Raw genomic sequence first — 24,368 nt, forward strand, 5'->3', positions numbered from 1 at the left:
AACCCAATATTTACCATCATCGTTGTCGTTCTAATGACCACTTTTCCATGCTTGCATCGGTTATATAAAGTTTATCGAGGCATGGTCGCAGTCCAATGAGTGAGATAAGTAAAAAAAGAATAAAGATATGCATGTGTGTGTTTGTGCTTGCGGCTGCTTTAACCACTATATTTTGTGTCACCGACACCGGAGCCTTTTTGTGTCACCAGCATGGGTACCTTTTTTGTATCACCAGCATAGGTGTCATTTTCGTGTCACCAACATAGGTACCTTTTTGTGTCACCAGCACACGTGCCTTTTTCATGTCACCAACACGGGTACCTTTTTTGTGTCACCAGCATGGGTACCTTTTTTGTATCACCAGCATAGGTGTCATTTTCGTGTCACCAACATAGGTACCTTTTTGTGTCACCAGCACACGTGCCTTTTTCATGTCACCAACACGGGTACCTTTTTTGTGTCACCAGCATGGGTACCTTTTTTGTATTACCAGCACAGGTGCCTTTTTCATGTCACCAACACAGGTGCCTTTTTGTGTCACCAGCATGGGTACCTTTTTTGTGTCACCAGCAAAGGTGCCTTTTTCATGTCACCAACATGGGTACCTTTTTCTATCACCAGCACAGGTGCCTTTTTCATGTCATCAACACAGGTGCCTTTTTTGTGTCACCAGCATCGGTACCTTTTTTTGTGTCACCAGCACAGGTGCTTTTTTCATGTCACCAACACGGGTACCTTTTTTGTATCACCAGCACAGGTGCCTTTTTCATGTCACCAACACAGGTGCCTTTTTTGTGTCACCAGCATGGGTACCTTTTTTCTGTCACCAGCACAGGTGCCTTTTTCATGACACCAACACGGGTACCTTTTTTGTATTACCAGCACAGGTGCCTTTTTCATGTCATCAACACAGGTACTTTTTTTGTGTCACTGGTATAGGTATTTAAACAATTTTTTTTAAATATACAATCTCTACTAATATTTAATTATAAAAATACAATAAGATTTTTTTAATATATACATTAAATGCCCCTGGAGGTCCAGTAGAGTAAAATAGGAAAGAAAGGGGTCCTATAGGCAAAACAGGGTTTGCGTACCACTGGTTTATAAGAATATATCACAGAACCATTTATATTAACTAGTTTCCTTTATAGCCGTGGGGGGGATGACACCACCCCACCTTCTCCAATTTAGAAGTCTATCAGATGGTTGTAAAACAGAGTGGGGGAGCAAGGGTGGATGGAGGGATGTTGCCTGTTAAAGCCTCCACACACCCCTTTTGCTGCCTTAATCCAGTGAGTCACTTGGAGGTGGGTGGTGAGCAGGACATTTATTACATGGCTCCTGTCATACAGGCGTGGGGGGGAGTGGGGGGTGGCATGGAGGAAATATTATCCTCTGTTTACATGAAACATGGTTGTTAAAGCAGCCACACACACACACACTTGACTGCGGCCATGCTGGAGCACCGCCTTTTTAGTCGAGCAAATCGACCCCCAGGACTTATTCTTTGGAAGCCTAGTACTTATTCCATCGGTTCTCTTTTGCTGAACCGTTAAGTTACGGAGACGTAAACACACCACCATCGGTTGTCAAGTGATGTTGAGGGGACAAATACAGACACACAAACATATATACACACATCATACATATATATATATATATATATATATATGTGTGTGTGTGTGTGTGTGTGTGTGTGTGTATATGAATGGCAGTGCCCCAGCACGGCCACAGATAATGAGCTGAAACAAGATAAAAAAATAAAAAATGAAAATGATATATGTGTGTGTGTGTGTATATATATATACATATATACGACGGGCTTCTTTCAGTTTCCGTCTACCAAATCCACTCACAAGGCTTTGGTCGGCCCAAGGCTACAGTAGAAGATACACTTGCCCAAGCTGCCACACAGTGGGAATGAACCCAGAACCATGTGGTTGGTAACCAAGCTACTTACCACACAGCCACTCCTGCGCCTATGTTTACTTTTTGTTTCTGTTTTTAGACCATGCACATACATATCAGCTTGATAGGGGGCAGAGGAATATTGGTCAACAACAAGCTGAAGGGTAACCTCTTAGCAATGAAGAGAGATCACAACACCTTTGAGCAAACAGCCTTGGAGCGAAGAAAATGAAGATCATTGTGTGTCAAAACAGTATTAGAAACTTTGTTGCAACCAGCATTTATAGGCTTCAGGGTGCAAGGCAAAGGAGAAAAGTGGCTGCAAATAACACCACATACACAGATCTGTAATCCTCATACTTGTAGGATCTGTGGCCTTCTTTGCAAATCGTTGGTGGGACTTAAGTGCCACATTCAACATAAGCATTTTGACTGACAACGAAAGAGTACATTGTCAGATCCTCATATGTTGAAACCGACAGGAGAGTCCATCATATATATATATATGTGTGTATATATAAATATATAAATATAAAATATAAATTAGAGATAAAACCACTATTATGCAACTCAAACAGTGATAGACATAAACAATACATAAATAACCAATATATATATATATAATTGTTTTTTAAATATATAACTTATCTAAAAAAAAATTATATATATATTGGTTATTTATGTATTGGTTTATGTCTATCACTATTTGAGTTGCCTAATAGTGGTTTTATCTCTAATTTATATTTTATATATTTATACTGTGAAATTTGATGTAATACTAAATTGAATTTTCCCTGTAAGTTTGGAGTTATACTCCCTAATATTATTATTATTATTATTATATATATATCCTTCAATATGTATTTAGCAACACAGTTGAAAGCATAACCCCCTTTTTTCATTGAAACCCCCTACTGGTAATAGCAGTGACATATCTTGTTATCTTTGTTGTTGATGCTATTGTTGTTGTTGTTGTTTTGGGGGACAGAGGAACGCACTTATTCTGTGATTTATTCACTGGCAATTACTTTCCATTTCATTTCATATCAAGGAATTTGTCATTCAGAGATCAAGTGCTTAGAGAGCCAGCTGGATTAAATGGCTTAATTTTGCCCTTGTTATTTGGCAGTAATTCTCTTCATACTAATACGGACTCACAGACACACACATACACATATTTGTCATCATCATCGTCGTCGTCGTCATCATTTAACGTCCGCTTTCCATGCTGGCATGGGTTGGACAGTTTGACTGAGGACTGGCAAGCCAGAAGGCTACACCAGGCTCCAATCTGATCTGGCAAGGTTTCTACAGCTGGATGCCCTTCCTAACGCCAACCACTCTGAGAGTGTAATGGGTGCTTTTTACGTGCCACCAGCACAAGAGCCAGTCAGGTGGCACTGGCATCAACTACTTTTGGATGGGGCTTTTTATGTGCTACTGGCACGGGAACCAGTCAAGGGGCACTGGCATCAACCACATTCAGATGGTGCTTTTTACATACCACTAGCACAGGTCTGTATATATATATGTGTGTGTATATATATATAACAAAAGATTCAGGGTGAATACCAGATGAATACTTGATAATTGTAAGCACCTGTATATGCCAGTTAGTGGTGTAGGTGATAGGGTATATTTATCAAAAGAAAAACAGGATGCAAAAGATTTAGCGGTACATATGTTTCTGGCTTTATTGGACAGTTTATATCAATGCATAATTGATGTAACATGTACGTCAATAGCCTTCTTCAGCCGCTCACAATTACCACACTAAAGACATGTATTACATTATAGCAGGTCAGTCACAGAAGTCCAGTGCAGGAACACAGACATTGATGATGATGATATATATATATCATCATCATTATTTAACATCCATATTCCATATGGATATGCTTATATATATATATATATATATATATATATAAAATCATCCATATATATATATATAAAATCGTCATTGTCCATGCTGGCATAGGTTGGATGATTTGACCAGAGCTGGCAAGCTGGGAGGCTGTACCAGACTCTAGTCTGATTTGGCATGGTCTCTGCAGCTGGATGCGCTTCCTAACACCAACCACTCCGAGAATGTAAGGGGTGCTTCTACATTCCACTGGCAACATAAGCATATGTGTATATATATATATATATATATATATAATATATATATATATATATATATATATACATGCATATGTATATGTGTATATGCATGTATATATAAGTGTATGTATATGTGTATATATGTATATGCATATATATGCACATATGTATATACATATGCATTTATAACTATATATATATATATATATAAGCATATGTACATATGTATATATGTATATGCATGTAAATATATATGCACATATGTATATGCATACATATATGTGTGTATGTGTATCTGTCTATCAATACAGGATGTGAGTGTGTATTATTTTCACCTGATAAAAGCAATCTGACCTCATTGAACTAAAACTATTTATAAGACACACACCTACAGGTATACATGTGAGTATCCATGCATAACGCAACTGCAACAAGCCTTACTAAATAATGTCATGTCACCTGGTACACCTGAGAGATTAAGTCAAAAGTACTTTATAATATTACATAATCCTGGAGTCATTTGTCATCCTAGAACTGATAAAAGAATTTAGGGCAACTGCTTAACAATAAGGTAAAGCACTGGATTTATTATGTCTTTGCTGAGTGTTCAAATTCCACTGAGGAATTTACATTTCATTTTTCCATCATCATCATCATCATCATCATACATCCACTTTCCATGCTGTCATGGTTTGGACGGTTTGACAGGCACTGGCTAGGCAGAAGACTGCACCAGGATTCAGTGTCTGTTTCGGCATGGTTTTTATGGCTGGATGCTCTTCTTAACACCAACCACCCCACAGAGTGGGCCGAGTACTTATTACATGGCACCAGACCAGGCACGGTCAGTTTTGGAACAGTTTTTTTACCCTTTTGTTACCATATTTCTATGGAGATGCTCTGTGTTTCTTTCAATTACTTTAAATATAACAAAGAATTTATTAAAATAATTTAGTTATCATTCAGCTAATGTTAGGAACATAAATTGTGACTAAGGTTTGGTGGAAGATTTTAAATGAAAACAAGACATTTGTGCTACAGAGCCAGAGGTGATTTCAGCCGGGTTGGTCTCGAAAGGGTTAAAGCTGGATACCCCTTCAAAAAAAAAGAATATACCCTTGATGATATTAGTCTTGTCTTCTTTGTAGTCTAAAAATGGTCTAAGGCTTTGTTCCCTGCACCAGACTATAAATTAAGGAATTATATTCAGTGTGGGCATGGCTGTATAGTTAAGAAGCTCAATTTGTAATCATGTGGTTTTGGGTTCAAAGCCCAGATGTGGCCCCTTTGGCAAGTGTCTTCTATGATAGCCCTGGATGGACCAATGCCTAACGAGCGAATTTTGTCGGCAGAAGCTTTGTAGAAGCCCATCATTGTGTGTGTGTGTGCGTGTGTGCGTGCATGAGTGTATCCCATCATTGCTCAAAAACCATTGTCGGTTTGTTTACATCCCTGTCAGAAGAGATCAATAAGTATCGGGCTATGACTAAACCAGTGGTTCCCAAAGTGGGCATTACTGCCCCCTTTGTGATGGGGGTGGAATGGAAAGATCCAGGGTGCGTCGAAGAAAAGTGGGGGTGGGAATGAGGTGGCCGAAAGAGGGCGATGGATGTAAAAACAACAAAATAATGGGTTAATTAGTTCAAGTTTTATTTGTGAAATACAGTTGTTTAGGGTTTGTTGCAGAAAGTGGTGTACGTTTGTGGTGGTGAGTGGGAGGTGGCGGGGCTAGGAATGTGGCCCAATCGCCAAGGGGATAGCAGCCCCAAGATGTTTGGGAACCACTGGACTAAGCCCTTCAGGGCAGTGCTCCAGTACGGCTGCAGTCCAATGATTGAAACAAACAAGAATTTCAGCAATAAGGACATAAACACAAGGCCATAAACTTTGAACAAGGGGTTACAGTCAATCAAATCAACCCCTAATACGTGACCAGCATTCTATTTTATTGGCCCCCTGGAAGGATGTAAAGCACAACTGACCACAGCAGGATTTGAACTCACTAAGTGAAGCACCAAACTATACACCACAAAGCATTTCGTCCGATGCTCTACCGATTCTTGTCAACTCATCATTGCCATGTTGCTGCTGTTTATTGATTTTAGTTTCCGAATTAAGATTCAGATTTGGAATACTCAACCATAAAACAACTGGGGTTTGTTTGTTTTTTAAGTGTCAAAGAAACGGCAACAATTGTTTTGTATTGTTTGTTCCCAATGAAAAAAGTTACCGTTTTCTTTGGATCGGTTAATTTTGGCACAAAAGCAAGGCAAAGAATATTTATTAAAGTTTATAGATGTCGACTTCGTAATAGAGACATTCTCATGAGCTTATGTTTGCAGCAATTTGGTCAATCTTGAACTCGTTCCGTAAGTTCCTGCGTGCATTTGTGATTTTATTCCCCACTGTTACCCGAAACGTCCGTGAATCCATCATCTTAATATTCTTTCTGTCAGAAAACTCTGCCAGGAACTCTGTAAAGAAAAGAAAATTCTTTTTTTAAATCTGTAATTTATGTTAGTTGGTAAAACATTTAAAATATACTTTGGGAGTGGCTGTGTGGTAAGTAGCTTGTTTACCAACCACATGGTTCCGGGTTGAGTCCCACTGAGTGGCACCTTGGGCAAGTGTCTTCTGCTATAGCCCCGGGCCGACCAATGCCTTGTGAGTGGATTTGGTAGACAGAAACTGAAAGAAGCCTGTCGTATATATGTATATATATATATATGTATGTGTGTGTATGTGTTTGTCCCCCTAATATTGCTTGACAACAGATGCTGGTGTGTTTATGTCCCCGTCACCTAGCGGTTCGGCAAAAAGAGACCAATAGAATAAGTACTGGGCCTACAAAGAATAAGTCCCGGGGTCGATTTGCTCGACTAAAGGCAGTGCTCCAGCATGGCTGCAGTCAAATGACTGAAACAAGTAAAAGAGTAGGCACAGATGTGGCTGTGTGGTAAGAAGTTTGCTTCCTAACCACATGGTTCTGGGTTCAGTCCCACTCTGTGACATCTTTTGTCCTGACATTGTCTAGTGTCACCACAGTGTGGGAGTGTGACTGAATGATGTTTAGCATCCACTTTTCCATGCTTGCATGTATCGATCAGACAAGAATTTGTTGAAGCAGGAATCAGAGTAGAAGTCCCTTGCCTAAAGTGCTACACGGTGGGACTGAACCTGAGACCACATGGTTGGGAAGCAAGCTTCTGAACCACACAGCCATGTCTGTGCCTATCAACCACATCAATGTCAGAATTTGGTGATGATGATGATCATTATCACCATGCAGGCCATCACTCACATCAATCTCATTTGTCTTGTTGATCAAAATATTAAACCAGGTGATGTCTTTGTTTCAAAAGAAAAATTATTTATAAAAGCAGATTTATAATGATTACCTTTTATGGCAGTTAATTTCTTCCTATCAAGTGGTGTGTGTTGTTTGTCTTTCTGTGTCCGTAGCCCTAGGCCACTAGCTGCCACCAGCTCATCGCGTGTGAACATAGCATCAACCAACTGCAACAGTAGAAAAAAAAAAAGGGTTTACTAAAGCAACACACTGATATTTTACACCGTTTTACACAGGTGCCTCCAATTTATCCCTCTGATGCCCACCACATACATTTCACCGGGCAAGCCTACAAAATCAGAAAACAGCACAGCTCCCTTGACTTTCAGAAACATCTTTTCACACTTAGTGTTGCTGAAGCATGGAACAAATTACCTGCATCAGTTGTTAGTTGCTAAGACATTGCATCCTTTAAAACCTCCATGCTTCTTGAAATTTGCCAACACTACACCTGACATCCGACCTCCATATGCATGCACACATGTATATCATGATTCATACACTGTTCACTTTCCTGAAAATTATCAACCATCTTACAAACAATAACTCTGAGCACCTTTTCAAACTCCACCTGTCTAACATCCGTGGACATATTTACAAAGTCAGAAAACAGCACAGCTCCCATGACTTTAGGAAACATTTTTTCACGCTGAGAATTGCTGAAGCATGGAATAAACTGCCGGCATCAGAAATTTGTACATTACATGCACCTTTGATGAGTTGAAGTGCACCTGAGCACTAAACACAATAATTTTATTATTATTATTATTATTAAATCCACTCACAAGATTTTGGTCTGCTCAGTGCTGACGCTTGTCTAAAGTGCCAAATGGTTAAATAATAATAATAATAATAATGAAATTATTGTATACAGTGCTCAGGTGCACCACAACTTGTCAAAAGTGCATATAAAGCATATGCATTAATGTACAAATGTCTGAAAAGTGAACAGTGTATGAGTCAGATACATGCTTGCGTGTGTATGGAGCCGAGAAAATCAGGTGTAGTGTTGGCGAATCTCAGGAAGCATGGAAGTTTTGAAGAATGCAGTGCTCCGACAACTAACAACTGATGCCGGCAGTTTATTCCATGCTTCAGCAATTCTCAGCGTGAAAAAATGTTTCCTAAAGTCATGGGAGCTGTGCTGTTTTCTGACTTTGTAAATATGTCCACGGATGTTAGACAGGTGGAGTTTGAAAAGGTGCTCAGAGTTATTGTTTGTAAGATGGTTGATAATTTTATGGGTGTCTGTCAAGTCAGCTGCCAGACGTCGGAGTTTCAATGTATCCATGCCCTGGGAAGTAAGGCGTTCAGAATATGGCAAATGCCTAATGGAGGGTATTCTCTTGAAGCCAAACCTCTTAGCCACTCATCCATGCCTGCATTTATATTCAAAGTTATTATTATTATTATTCTAGTATATCACCATATTTCTGCTGAAATACACAGCTTTTGTTCCAAATTTATTAACAATTTATTTATTAACATAGGCGCAGGAGTGGCTGTGTGGTAAGTAGCTTGTTTACCAACCACATGGTTCCGGGTTCAGTCCCACTGCGTGGCACCTTGGGCAAGTGTCTTCTACTATAGCCTCGGGCCGACCAAAGCCTTGTGAGTGGATTTGGTAGACGGAAACTGAAAGAAGCTCGTCGTATATATGTGTATATATATATATGCGTGTGTGTGTTTGTGTTTGTCCCCCTAGCATTGCTTGACAACCGATGCTGGTGTGTTTATGTCCCTGTTACTTAGCGGTTCAGCAAAAGAGACCGATAGAATAAGTACTGGGCTTACAAAAGAATAAGTCCTGGGTCGAGTTGCTCGATTAAAGGCGGTGCTCCAGCTTGGCCTCAGTCAAATGACTGAAACAAGTAAAAGAGTAAAGATTCCATTAAAATAACTTTAAGCCGGTGTTTGGCGCATAATTTTCTCGCTGTCATTTTATCAGTGTCCGTGGTTTTTATCTGCTGTTATCTATGGCAGACGTTCAAGGAACACCGTCTTCCACCCACATCAACCTTTCCTTCTTCAGAACCAAACCATTAAAAAAACAAAAAAAAAACAAACAGAATAATTGTAGACGTAACAAACTGACTGACCTTGTTTAAAAGATATTTCATTTTATCTCCGAGTCGTTCATTTGTTGCTCGTAGAATTGCTTTTAACTTCATGTAATTTATTGGAAGGGACTTTGTCATGGCTGTTCCCTAGATATAAGAATACAAGGAATACCATAAGCATCATCATCATCGTCGTCATCATTATTTAATGCCTTCTTTTCCGTGATTGCATCGATCAAATAAACTTCCCACCATACCCCATCTAGGAATACATTATCCAATGCGCCCCCACCACCACCACTTTTGCTTTTCGATAGTAGATGATTTTAAAGAAATTTAGCTACTATTTTTAGCAAGTCAAGTGACCACATAATGCCGATTCTTCTCATTTTGTTCATCCGAAAAGAAATTGTTTCAAGGGAGATAACTTTGATAAACACTGAACCGATTGACAAATTTACTGATTTTTCAAGGGAATTTCTTTTTCTTTCCTATCATGCGTTAAAATCTTTTAAATAAACATCATGCCTCATAAGGAATTTTTTAAAACTGATATTTTAAAAGCGTAAATGTGCAAAGTTATTATTCAGTGAAAATTTTCTGTATAATATAAACTTGAGAAGAAATCGATTATAAAAAAGAAAAAAACTTAAAAACATACAATTACATCCTTTTTACTTTCAACAAGAAAAAAAGAGAATAAGTAACAATAATAAAACTAGATATATGCTATATATATACATATGTATATACACACACACACGTACATACATACACAGTAATCTCTCGACTATCGCGGGTGTTACGTTAAAAAAAAAAAAAACGCGAAAGATAAAAATCCGGAAAAACAGAACTGTACTGTATAAATTTTTTTTTATTAATTTTATAATTTGTATATATTCATCTCTCTCTATATAAAGCTGGAGTTGTCTGTGTACGGCAGGTTTGGTAGCCTTCAACTAACACTATCTCCTCCGAGACCCTGCGGTGCAAGTTGACCAAAACTGAGAGTATGATAGAAGAAGGCTTGCTCTTCCTTCCGTAGAAGAAAACATTCAAATCGGACCATGTTAACACCAAAAATTATTTACATGAAAAAGGTGCTTTTTCCCTATTTTTTACGATTTTTTTGACTGCTGTGTCACCATTTTTCGGTGTATTTCAACCAGAAAAATGTTCACTTAAAGAGAATAACAAGCTACATAATGCAAAAATTTTACTTTTCAAAAAATTCCAATTCTAAAGGATCGAAACAAACCCGAGCAACGCCGGGCGATACTGATAGTTTAATTATAAATGCAAAACAACACCACGAAGGAATGGACGTAAGCTTAAAAAAATAAAGTGGGAGATTATCGGTAAAGGTTACCTCCCTTGAAGTAGGTTCTAATCGAGAAATCCAAGCTTTGATCAGCGCTCTGTCTCTTTGTTAGTTGCTGGCATTGCACGCCGAGCGTTGGATTAAGCATTTTATTTAAGCCGGATCGCAAGAACCCATATGGAGGTTGTATTTAATCCTTGATGAATGGTTTAATGGTTAGCAGAGGAGGAAAATAACAGCAAATATGACAACATCAGTCCGATATACTCTTTACTCTTTTACTTGTTTCAGTCATTTGACTGCGGCCATGCTGGAGCACCGCCTTTAGTCGAGCAAATCAACCCCGGGACTTATTCTTTGTAAGCCCAGTACTTATTCTATCGGTCTCTTTTTGCCGAACCGCTAAGTGACGGGGACGTAAACACACCAGCATCGGTTGTCAAGCAATGCTAGGGGGACAAACACAGACACACACATATATATAAATACATATATACGACAGGCTTCTTTCAGTTTCCGTCTACCAAATTCACTCACAAGGCATTGGTCGGCCGAAGATGCCACGCAGTGGGACTGAACCCGGAACCATGTGGATGGTAAGCAAGCTACTTACCACACAGCCACTCCTACCATGATAATTAATTAAAATGTGGTGGGATAAGAGGACTTTTATGTAATGAATACACACACATACGTACGTCGGTACGCGTGTGTGTGTTTATATATGTATATAAATATGGAAGCCGTTTAGGGGTCAATAAGTCTGGCTAAAATACACTTGTATACCTATTTCTTTATTACCCACAAGGGGCTAAACACAGAGGGGACAAACAAGGACAGACATAGGTATTAAGTCGATTATATCGACCCCAGTGCGTAACTGGTACTTAATTTATCGACCCCAAAAGGATGAAAGGCAAAGTCCTTGGCGGAATTTGAACTCAGAACATAAAGACAGAAGAAATACCACTAAGCATTTCGCCCGGCGTGCTAACGTTTCTGCACGCTCGCCGCCTTTATACACTCGTATACCTGTCAGTAGAGTGGGTATGTTCTTTTCTACTCTAGGCACAAGGCCCGAAATTGGGGGGGGGGGTCAGCCGATTAGATCGACCCCAGTACACAACTGGTACTTAATTTATCGATCCCAAAAGGATGAAAGGCAAAGTCGACCTCAGTGATTTCTTTTGTGCTGTAGACCTTTTACCATTTCTGTAGTGCTCCTTGCCTTGATGTCCTCAGCACATATTTATTTGGCTTAACTTTTTAGTATTCAGATTACTCTGTCTAAAATAATGCTTATTTATTCACACTGTTTTGAATTGATCATACATTATCTTGTAGCTTCAAGGTTTTGATGATGTGATTGATAATTTTTAGAATGACATTGAAGAGTAGGTGCAAGAAGCCAGATCTAGCCAGTCTGCACATAAAACAGGTAGAATATGTGGGTTGGATATGGCTGGTTCAAATGCTAAACGGTTCGTGTTTCATTCAGCCCTGGGGCACAAGTGGTCAGCACGTGATAAACACACCGTAGTCATAAAAAGACCCAACAAACAAACAACAAATATAATAGGCGCAGGAGTGGCTGTGTGGTAAGTAGCTTGCTAACCAACCACATGGTTCCAGGTTCAGTCCCACTGCATGGCAACTTGGGCGAGTGTCTTCTACTATAGCCTCGGGTCGACCAAAGCCTTGTGAGTGGATCTGGTAGACGGAAACTGAAAGAAGCTCGTCGTATGTATATATATATATATATATGCTTGTGTGTCTGTGTTTGTCCCCCTACCATTGTTTGACAACCGATGCTGGTGTGTTTATGTCCCCGTTACTTAGCGGTTTGGCAAAAGACACCGATAGAATAAGTACTGGGCTTACAAAGAATAAGTCCCGGGGTCGAGTTGCTCGATTAAAGGCGGTGCTCCAGCATGGCCGCAGTCAAATGACTGAAACAAGTAAAAGAGTAAAGAGAGAGTAATGTAGAGGGTGAGGGTGGATTTGGAAAGTGATTAAAAAAAAAATGGTGATGAGGTACCAAAACTTACCTCGACTAACAGTGGCTGGAGATTCATGGCTGGATTTGAAGGAGAAAGAGGTAGAGGAAGAGTAGGTGGAGGGGACGGAGCAGCAACTGGAGGGGGTGCCGCTGGCAGGGACGGTACATATCTGCTAGTTGTATCTTCAACAACAATTTCAGAGTTCTCTCGTTGGCTTTTGATGGCTATTAAAACACTTTCCAGCCAATTGCTGACCACTGTTCGTTCTTGGTCTGAATTTGGCATCAACAACTCTACAAAAAATATAGGAAAAAATAATGACAATAATAATAAGTCCATGGCTATGTGGTTAAGAAACTTACTTTGCAACCACATGGTTTCAGGTTCAGTCCCACTGCACAGCATCTTGAGCAAGCATCTTCTATTATAATCTTGGGCCAACTAATGCCCTATGAGCGAATTTGATAGAGGTGTGGAAGCCTAATGGAAAACCTCTATAATTGGCTGATGAGTACTCAGCATTTTAAAACTGTTGTATTACTTACAACATTTAATAAAATGATGTAGTACGAAACGATCGTACCAAATTACCAGAGTCATTCTTGTTGCTTATTTTGAATATATATATATATATATATATATATATGGCATTAGGAAGGGCATCCAACTGTAGAAACTCTGCCAGATCAGATTGGAGCCTGGTGCAGCCATCTGGTTCGCCAGTCCTCAGTCAAATCGTCTAACCCATGCCAGCATGGAAAGCGAATGTTAAACGATGATGATGACGATATATATATTATATATATAGCTGGGTGGCGTCATTCGAAGGCTAAAACAATGCAAACGCATTGTGACCAGCGATGTGTAACAACATCTGATGGTCTGGTCGGTCACGTGATCACGTGATATATATATATATATATATTGGATAATAAAACCAATGGTTTACACCTCCTATATTCCATCTTCCATCTGCTATATATATATATATATATATATATATATATGGTTGAACTGTGTATGTGTGTGGTTATGTTTGTGTTGCATTTTGGTATGAAAGTGAAAGTAATGGGATGATAATTAATTTTAACTAATATAATATATTTATATATATATATATATATTTTTTTTTTTTAAAGAAAAATATATATATAATGAGTTAAAAGAAACATATAAATAACAAACGAGAAACAGACATAACTCATCAGTTATTGGGTCAGTGGATCAAATGCAATTTCACCCATATGTCTAAACACTCACACAGCCCACCCAGCTGTAAAATCGAGTGAAAAGGGACATAATCACGCTTTTTAAATCAAATGTTTGACAGAAGGGAGATAATCTCACATCACTAAACACTGGACTCGACTGTGCTGAAAGCATGGGAAAAAAACACCCGGTTCATTCTGTAAAGTAGTCAGCATTAGAAAGGGCATCCGGCTGCAGAAACATTGGGGGCCAGTGCAGCCCTCTGGCTAATCGGGTCCTGTTGAACCATCCAATCCATCCTAGCTTGGGATGCAGATGTTTGATGATATATATGTGAGTGTAAGCATGTGTATATATACGTATATATAGTCACTTATATAGTTAACCAGGTGACACACAAAGGAGTCGTACCCACCGACTGGTGTAGCAGCACCATAGTCAACTGCTACAAAGGTAAAGGTGACACCTTAGATAGAAATAATTACAGAACTAGAGAAGTTTCAGGTGTGGAAGCAAGGTCTAGAATTGAAGTTAACCTAGCAAAAGCCAAAGTCGTAGTAAGTAGGAAGGCGGACAAATCACAAATCCCTTCAGGTAGATGGTCCTGCTCAATCAGCAGAAAAGGTGTAGGTAGACACTCCAGAAGATCTACACAGTGTAAGCTATGGACACATAAGAGGCGCAGCAATATCAGAGGAAGGTTAATAGGAAAGATAGTTTTTGTGTGTGGAAGGTGCACAGGTACAATAAACACAAAAAACGTGCAGAAAATAGATTCCATAATGTGCCAGGAGGGAAAAAATAGAAGTAGTCGAGAGCTTCCGTTACCTAGGTGACCACATCAGTAGCAGGGGTGGATGCTCTGAGAGCATAGCTGCTAGAATAAGAATAGGCTGGGCAAAGTCCAGAGAGCTCCTACCTCTGTTGGTAGTAAAGGGCCTCTCACTCAGAGTGAAAGGCAGACTGTATGATGCCTGTGTGTGAACAGCCATGCTACACAACAGTGGAAACATGTTGCTGTGACTGCTGGGGACGTGTGAGCCTGTAAGAAATGAAGCTTACTTGTTCTGCTGGATGTGTAAGGTCAGAGAAACGTTGGACATGAGAAGCATCAGATGTGGTGCGCAAGAGGGACGACTGCGTTGATATGGTCATGTGATGAGTATGGATGAGGACAGCTGTGTGAAGAAGTGTCACATTTTAATGGTGGAGGGGACCTGTGGAAGAGGTAGACCCAGGAAGACATGAGATGAGGTGGTAAAGCACGAACTTCGAATGTCGGGCCTCACAGAAGTAATGACAAGCAACCAAGATCTTTGGAGATATGCTGTGCTTGAGAAGACCCATCAAGCCAAGTAAGATCATAGTCGTGGCTGATGCCAATGTTGTTTAACTGGGCCATTAAAAGCACCCTTCAATCGTTGGGTGATATACTGTGCTTGTGAAGGCCTATCAAACCAAGTGAAATCATAACCGTGATGGATGCCAGTGCTGTCTGACAGGCATCCATACTGGTGGCACATGAAAAGCACCATTTCTGCATTGGGCCTCATGGAAGCAGTGACCTCAAGCCAAGTAAGAATGTAGTCATGGCCAATGCCAATGTCATTTAACTGACCCATTAAAAACACTCTTCAATCGTTGGGCGATATGCTGTGCTTGTGAAGACCTGTTGAACCGAGTGAAATCATAGTTGTGGCACGTGAGAAGCACCATTCGAGTGTTGGACATCACGAAGGTAGTGACAGGTGACCAAGACCCTTGGCGATACACCCTGCTTGTGTTGACCTGTCAAGCCAAGAGAGACTATAGTTGTGGCCAATGCCATTGTCAGATCAACGGCACCCATGCTGGTTCCATGTAAAAAGCACCCACTATACTTTCGAAATGGTTGGTGTAGGAAGGGCATCCAGCTGTAGAAACCTTGCCAAATCAGACTGGAGCCTGGTGCATCCCCCCCCCCGCCGCTTCCCCTAGCTTACCAGTTTTCAGTCAAACCATCCAACCCATGCCAGCATGGAAAGCAGACGAACAATGATGACGATGATGATGATGATATTATCCGTGTGGTAAGCTTTCTACAGCCGGATGCCCTTCCTGCTGCCAACCCCCCACCTCTTCCCAAGTGAGGTAGTTTCTTCCCTCCTCCCTCTTTGGAGGCACAAGCACTTCCACACACATGTACACACACAACAGAAACTTCCGCCAACCAAATTGAATCACAAGGCTTCAGTCAGCCTAAAGCTACAGAGGAAGACACTTGCCCAAAGTGCCATGCAGTAATATGAGTATAAAGATGCACAGATAGACAGACAGACAGACAGAAAATAAGCAGGTGCGAGGGGTTGCTGAAATGGCCCTGGCTTTAAGGGTATCACAAAAGGCCTGGTTGGAGGCCCAACCTCCCAAGTTCTTTTACAGGGCTTAGAAAAACTGAAGGACTGCTGTGATAAGTATGTGAATCTGAGAGGGGAATATGTCATCATCATCATCATTGTTTAGCGTCCGCTTTCCATGCTAGCATGGGTTGGACGGTTCAACTGGGGTCTGGGGAGCCAGAAGGCTGCACCAGGCCCAGTCTGATCTGGCAGTGTTTCTACAGCTGGATGGCCTTCCTAACGCCAACCACTCCGTGAGTGTAGTGGGTGCTTTTTACGTGCCAGACGAGGCTGGCAGGCGGCCACGATCAGATGGTGCTTTTTACGTGTGTTGAATAAAATCATAATTAATTGAACACCCTGTATTTAACTTTTTACCCAAAGCCAAGAACTTTTCAGCACCCTCTCATAAACAGCTAGAAAATAGGCATGGATGTGTAATATTGAGACAGAAATCTAGAGAGGGGGAGTAAAACCTTAGCAGTTTTTTTTGAAAAACAACAACGTGACCTGAGCTTATAAAAGAGCCTGCTTACCACACCAGTCGCAACATTTGCCTTGCAGCTGTTGGAGCTGTTCAAGAGCTTTCTTCAACGTATCATTCTCTTCTTCTAAGTATTTTATTTTCTTCTTTAAATTCTCTTTATTATCATCATCATCATCGTCTTCTGTTTTTATGTACATAACTTGAGGTTCTGACATTTGCCTGTTCAAAGAGATAACACAGAAAAAAAATATTATTGTTGTTGTTGTTGCTGCTGTTATTATTATTACTGTTGTTGTTGCTGTTGTTGTTAGTGGAGGCAGCGAGCTAGCAGAATTGTTAGTATGTTGGGCGAAATGCTTGGTGGTATTTCGTCTGTCGCTACGTGCTGAGTTCAAGTTCCGCCAAGGTCAACTTTGCCTTTCATCCTTTCAGGGTCAATAAATTAAGTACCTGAGAAACACTGGGGGGGTTAATGTAATCAACTAGTCCCCTCCCCTAAAAAACTTCAGGTCATGTGCCTATAGTAGAAAGGATTTCTGCCATTACGTTCTGAGTTCAAATTCCGCCGAGGTCGACTTTGCCTTTCATCCTTTCGGGGTCGATAAATTAAGTACCAGTTACGCACTGGGGGTCAATGTAATCGACTTAATTCGTTTGTCTGTCCTTGTTTGTCCCCTTTATGTTTAGCCCCCTGTGGGTAATAAAGAAACAAAAACAATTATTATTATTATTATTATTATTATTATTAATGGAAGCAGCGAGTTAGCTGAATTGTTAGCACGCCGGACAAAATGCTTAGCAGTATTTCGTCCTTCTCTATGTTCTGAGTTCAAATTCCGCCGAGGTCAACTTTGCCTTTCATCCTTTCGGGATCGATAAATCAAGTACCAGTTGAGTACTGGGGTCGATGTAATCCACTATCCCCTTCCCCTACATTTCAGACTTTGTACCTATAGTAAGAAAGAATTATTATTATTATCATTATTATTATTATTATTATTATCATTATCATTATTATTATTATCATTATTATTATTATTATTATTATTATTATTATTATTAAGGCAGTGTGCTGGTCGAATTGAAAGCATGCCAGGCTAAGTGCTTACCAGCATTTTGTCTGTCTTTACCTTCTGAGTTCAAATTCCACCAAGGTGGACTTTGCCTTTCCTCCTTTCATGGTTGATAAAATAAATGCCAACTGAACACTAGGAGGAGGGGGGGTGTCAGTGTAATCAACTTAAACTCGCCCCCAAAATTGCCGACCTTGTGCCAAAATTTAAACCTCAACTCTAGACTTTATGATTGGGGAAACAAGCTTCTTAGCCTCACAGCTATGCCTGTGGCTATAAAACAGGTCAATAACATAAACTACTAGTCACGTACTAACGATTGCTTACATCAACTGTACTCCTCATCAAATTTGCAACTTTCAGGTAAAGCTAAAAATCATTATTAATTACAAGGTGAAGGCGGCGAGCTGGCAGAATCGTTAGCGTGCTGGACAAAATGCTTAGAGGTATTTCACCTGTCGTTACATTCTGAGTTCAACTTTGCTTTTCATTCTTTCAAGGTCAATAAAATAAGTACCAGTTGCATACTAGGGTCGATGTAATCGACTCATCCCCACCCACCTCCCCCAAGCTGCCCTTGCGGCAAAAATTTGAAATAATTATTACTTATAAGGTGGCAGAATCGGTAGATCACATTTCAGGTTCAAATCCAACGAAGACCAATTTTCCATTTCATTCTTCTGAGGTTAATAAATACCGGTCATATACCAGGGTTGAAAACATTTGTGGGCTCGTGACTATATTAGAAGAAGGTAAATCCCGCCAGAGTCAGCTTTGCCTTTCATCTTTTTAGGCATCATCATCATCATTTAACATCAAGATAAACAATGCCAAATTTCAGGCCTCATGCATTTAGTAGAAAGGATTATTATTATTATTATTATTTATTATTATTATTATTATTATTATTATTAAGGTGGTGAACTGGCAGAATCATTAGCATGCCAGGCAAAATATTTAATGGCATTTCATCTGTCTTTACGTTTCTGAGTTCAAATTCTGCCAAAGCCAACTTTGCCTTTCATCCTTCTGGGGTCAATAAAAGGAGTACCAGTCAAACACTGGGGTCGATGTGACTGGCTTGTCCTCATCCCATAAAACGGCTGACCTTGTGCCAAAATTATTATTATGATTACTATATCGTTTTATCAGTATTAAGGACTGGCATGTAGCACATTCCCAAGCCACCCAGTTTTAGTTACATAATTATAAACAACAGAACTGAACCAACCAAAGTCAGATGGATGTCATACAAGCGACAGTGGAAACATCACAATGATGATGATGATGATAGCCGTGCAAGTACAGTTGCAAGTGGTGATGGTTCTACTGGTGACAATTATGGAATGAATAGTCCTGACAAGTGGTACCAATTACACCCTCCCAGCCATTTTCATTAAAAATTTTTTTTGCTTTGTTTTAATGAAGCTATATTTAAAACATGCCTTTTGATGTGACAGACATTGTTAATATTATCCTTGTTAGAGAATACCATAATTATTATATATATATGTGTGTGTGTGTGTGGTGTGTGTGTGTGTGTATATATATATATATATTTTAAATTTATTTAAAGACTCCGCCGGTTACGACGACGAGGGTCCCAGCTGATACGATCAACGGAACAGCTTGCTCGTGAAATTAACGTGCAAATGGCTGAGCATTCCACAGACACGTGTACCCTTAACGTAGTTCTCGGGGATAATCAGCGTGACACAGAGAGTGACAAGGCTGACCCTTTGAAATACAAGTACAACTCATTTTTGCCAGCTGAGTGGACTGGAGCAACGTGAAATAAAGTGTCTTGCTCAAGGACACAACGCGTCGCCGGGAATCGAACTCACAACCTTACGATCATGAGCCGAATGCCCTAGCCACTAAGCCACGCGCCCTCACATATATATATATATATATATAGGGAGAGTTTACGAAAATAACAAAAGTCGAAGACAGGTGGTGTACAAAACAAACACATGTATTAGTATAATGCTCAGGAATAGAAAAAGTCTTTTACGTTTCGAGCGTACACTCTTCTACAGAAAGGGACACAGAAAAAACAAGGAGAGAAAAAAATGTGTGTAGTGGCTAACGATCTACATACACACACACAGGGTGCGGTGAATAAATTGTCATGTAAATAACACTGACATCTCATTTTAACAGATATATTTACCAAAATTACATAAAAATATCTTGAACTATTAAAGAGTAAATTTATTCAATAAAATCGCCATTGGCTTCAACCATGGCCTCCAGACAACTTTGGAATCTCCTGCAACTCTTCTACATGATCTCCTTGTTACAGTTGGTGAATGCTGCCATAATCCTTGCCTTCAGTTCACCTTTGGTCTTACAAGTTTTGTTGGTCTCTCGCTCAACTGCCCCCCACACGTATTAATCAAGGGAGTTGCAGTCTGGAGAGTTAAGTGGCCAGGTCTTAGGGGTGATGTGGTCACAGAAATTATCTGACAGCCATGACTTGGTTCTCCTGCTTGTGTGGCATGGTGCAAAGTCCTGTTGCCAGACATAGGGTCTTCCAGTGGCCACCCTGTTGACCCAGGGCAATACCACCTCCTCCAGGCACTTGATGTAGGCCTCCGTGTTGAGTCTGAGGCTAAGTGGGAAGATGGATGGGGGCATAACATCGCCATCACTAGTGATCACTCCAAACACTATGATGTTGACTGGATGTTTGATTTTTATCACTCTTGGTACATGTCTTGGGGACACAACAAGCCAACGGTTGTTCTGTATATTCATCTGATCCTGGCAGAGATTTTTCTTGTCTGAGAAAAACCAAAGCATTTCAGTTGGAGGGGATGTTTGAGTTTGTTCAAAAACTTTGTAGCATGGTCTTTCCTGTTGCCCTTGATGGCTTGAGATAAAAATTGGCCCTTTCTCATCTTGCATGAGGAATACTGAATGTCTTCATGCACTACCTGCCTGATAAGAAACTCAGACACTCCCATATCCATGGCAATGGACCTGATTGACATGGAGGGATCGATGTCAATCATGGCCTGGATCTCACCAACCAATTCAGGAATTCTTTTCTTATCATAACAATCAGAATGCGTTTTTCAAGCTGCCGTATCTTCGTAATCACCATTAGACTCATTCAACCCTTTCCAAATCCTCTGCGCTGTCCTCAGATTAACACCCAAACACCCTTAAATGTTCGTATTGGAGCTTCTGGCACAAATGCCAAGCAGTACAGCATGTAATTTCCAAATTTCTGGCAGAATGAATTGCATCAGGGTGCTGTGTTTCTCACAGACAGTGCCCAACTGACCCTACTATACTGTGTAGTCAACAAAATCAAAAACAAAATGGTGACAATTTACTTTTCACACCCTATGTATATATATAAATGTGTGTATATATATATAGGTGCATGGGTCAGTGGTTAGAGTGCTGGGTTTACAATCATGAAGTAGTAAGTTCAAGTCCCATGCTGGACTCTGTGTTGTTCTTGAGCAAGACACTTTATTTCATGTTGCTCCAGTTCACTTAGCTGTAGAAATGAGTTGCGATGTCACTGGTACCAAGCCTGTATCAGTGTTTGCCTTTCCTTTGGATAACATTGGTGTCATGGAGAGGGGAGGCTGGTATGCATGGGCGACTGCTGGTCTTCCATAAACAACCTTGCCTGGACTTGTGCCTGGGAGGATAACTTTCTAGGTGCAATCCCATGGTCATTCATGACCAAAAGGAATCTTTACCCATTACATATATATATATATATATATATATACAGGCACAGGCGTGGCTGTGTGATAAGAAGCTTACTTTCCAACCACATGGTTCTGGATTCAGTCCCACTGCACAGCACCTTGGGCAAGTATCTTCTACTATATCCTTGGGCCAACCAAAGCTTTGTGAGTAGATTTGGTAGACAGAAAGTAAAAGAAGCCTGTCCTATGTATGTGTGTGTGTGTATATATATATATATATATATATATGCATGAGTGTATAGCCCCCACCACTGATGTAAGCACACCAGTTGGTGTTGGTGTGTCTATAGCTTCGGGAGACCAAAGTCTTGTGAGTAGATTTGGTAGACAGAAAATGAAAGAAGCCCATCATATATAACATATGTGTGTATTTGTGTCTGTGTTTGCCTCCCCCCCACCCGCCCACATCACTTGACTACTGATGTTGGTGTTAGCAGTTCAGCAAAAGAGACTGATAGAATAAGTACTAGGCTTACAAAGAATAAGTCCTGGGGTTGATTTCTTTGACTGAAGGCGGTGCTGCATACATATATACATATACATATGTATGTATCTTTTATTCTTGTTTCAACCAGAGGCTGAGGCCATACTACAGCACTGCTTTTTATACATACATGTGACAGGCTTCTTTGGTCACCTCATGGTTGTAGTAAAAGAAACTTGCCCAAGGTGCCACAGAATAAAATATACATACATACATATGTATATATAAATATATATATATGTATCTTTTATCTGTAACTTGTTTCAGTCATTAGACTGCGGCCATGCTGGGGCACCGTCGTCAAGAATTTTTAGTCGAATGAATCGAACTTGGTACTTATATTTTTCCCTTTTAAAGCCTGGTATTTATTCTATCAGTCTCTTTTGCCGAACTGCAAAATTATGGGGACGCAAACATGCCAACACCAGTTGTCAAGGGGCCGGAGGTAGGGAAAGCACACCCCATACACACACACACATGGCGGGCCCCTTTCAGTTTCTGTCTATCAAATCTACTCGTGAGGCTTTGATCAAGCCAAGGCTGTCATAGAAGACATTTTGCCCAAGATGCCACGCAGTGGGACTGAACCTGGAACCATGTGGTTGGGAAGAAAGCTTACTACCACACAGCCACGCCTTATTTTATTTTTCAGCTTTCAAGCCATGGCTGAGGTTATGCTGGGGCCACTGCCTTTTATATATATATATTATATATATATATATATATATATACACACACACACATATATATATGTATATAGATATATACACCTCATAGGCTTCTTTCAGTTTCCGTCTACCAAATGAACTCACAAAGTTTTGATCAGCTTGAGTCTATACTAGAAAATACTTGCCCAAGTGCTAACAGTAGGGCTTGAACTCAAGACCTTGTGACTGGGAAGCAAGATTCTTAACCACAGTCACGCCTGCACTTAATCAATGACTGTCAATATCCAAATTCGAACTCTACACCTCAGCCTTGCTTTCCATTCCAAGTGAGCGACAATCCTGGAGGCAGCGTAGTAATGTATTCTGTAAACGTTTCGTCAAGTATAATTTTTAAACGCCTTAAAGGAGAGATAAAATAGTGAAATAATTTATAATTATATAAAAATATTAATTCTCAACTTCTAGAATAAAATAAATTCTTGATTGGTCACATAGACACAATTTTTTTTTCCCTTTTTTTAATACTTTTTTTTCACAGATTTCAGAAGTTGGAATAACATTGAACGATTTAAAATAATTAAATAATAATAATCTCATCCGCCGTGAAAATAGGAAAGATATATATAAATATATATATATATATAATATATATATATATATTATATATATATATATATATATATATATATTATTATTTTTCTTAATAAACTCAGCCATGTTGCAAGTTGACCTAAATTGAAATAGCAATTGTTAGCATGGTTGTTTAAATCTTGCTATCTTTTTTTATTCTTATTCCTAGACAATCGGTAATTCGCGTGTGTTTTTCTTTTTTAAATCTGTTCCTCCTTTCTCTCTTTCGTGTAATTAATTTTCTTGAAATACGTGATTTAATATATATATTTTTTTTTTTTTTTGTTAAATATAAACACACATAACGTAACAAATGACTAATGTATTCAAATGGACTGAATTTTCACTCGTTGCGAATGCTAAGCTCAACCAGGCAACTATGTACGGAATGCTAAAGAAGGCTAAAACAACAGGGCAAGAACTACAGATCTATTATGTTGCCGTGGAAGCTGTAGTCGGTGTCTTAATTCTGCTCTAACTGCAGCAGCAGCGGTATCAAATTGAATATCATGTATATATTTATATATATATATATACATACAGCAAAATCTTGGCCGTCTTAGACATTTATTATTACTATTATTATTTTCTCTGGGTTTTTTTTAGATGAAGTTCTACCTACCTTTGTATGAATGACTGTTTACTGAAGTGCAGCTAACTGGAATTGCTAGTAGTACTGTGTGTATTATATAAACTGCTTCTTCCGGTGGTAGCAAAAGCCCAAAGAACTGGTAGTGTTTTGCTTAGCTCGTCAACCCACCCGCGACCCTCAATATCAATTCTTTTGTCTTCTGTAATTTTTTTTTGTTTTTGTGTTGTTGGTTTTTTTTTTTCCTCATTTGCATTCTTTTTTTTTTTTTTCTTATTCCTTCCTTCTTTTCTTCCTTCTTTCTTTCCTTCCCACACCCCAACTAGTTTTATTCATTCCGAAGCCTTTTTTCTATCCTCGCGTCGGTGT

At 39.6% G+C, this 24,368-nt stretch overlaps 2 protein-coding genes across 3 annotated transcripts in view; one reads left to right on the plus strand and one right to left on the minus strand.

Moving 5' to 3' along the window:
* The window catches only part of LOC115222852 (myosin light chain kinase A-like), a 126,445-nt gene that overhangs the window by 16,753 nt on the left and 85,324 nt on the right, over nucleotides 1-24,368 (plus strand). The gene's annotated exons all lie outside the window — the stretch shown is intronic.
* Nucleotides 5,644-24,293, minus strand: LOC115222853 (proline-rich protein 11). 2 transcript variants are annotated; one of them, XM_029793200.2, is made up of 6 exons: nucleotides 24,033-24,293; nucleotides 16,871-17,040; nucleotides 12,796-13,040; nucleotides 9,466-9,573; nucleotides 7,416-7,533; nucleotides 5,644-6,491 (listed from the first exon to the last, which is right to left on the minus strand). In XM_029793200.2, the coding sequence occupies exons 2-6, from the start codon at nucleotides 17,034-17,036 to the stop codon at nucleotides 6,340-6,342; spliced, it is 789 nt and encodes a 262-aa protein (XP_029649060.1). In that variant the 5' UTR covers nucleotides 17,037-17,040; nucleotides 24,033-24,293; the 3' UTR covers nucleotides 5,644-6,339. The 2 variants fall into 2 exon arrangements, with proteins under 2 accessions (XP_029649060.1, XP_036367705.1); XM_036511812.1 differs by lacking the exons at nucleotides 16,871-17,040; nucleotides 24,033-24,293 and adding an exon at nucleotides 15,812-15,850 and having other exon boundaries at nucleotides 12,796-13,072.

The sequence above is a fragment of the Octopus sinensis genome, linkage group LG21 (assembly GCF_006345805.1).
Source record: "Octopus sinensis linkage group LG21, ASM634580v1, whole genome shotgun sequence".
Classification (NCBI taxonomy): Eukaryota; Metazoa; Mollusca; class Cephalopoda; order Octopoda; family Octopodidae; genus Octopus; species Octopus sinensis.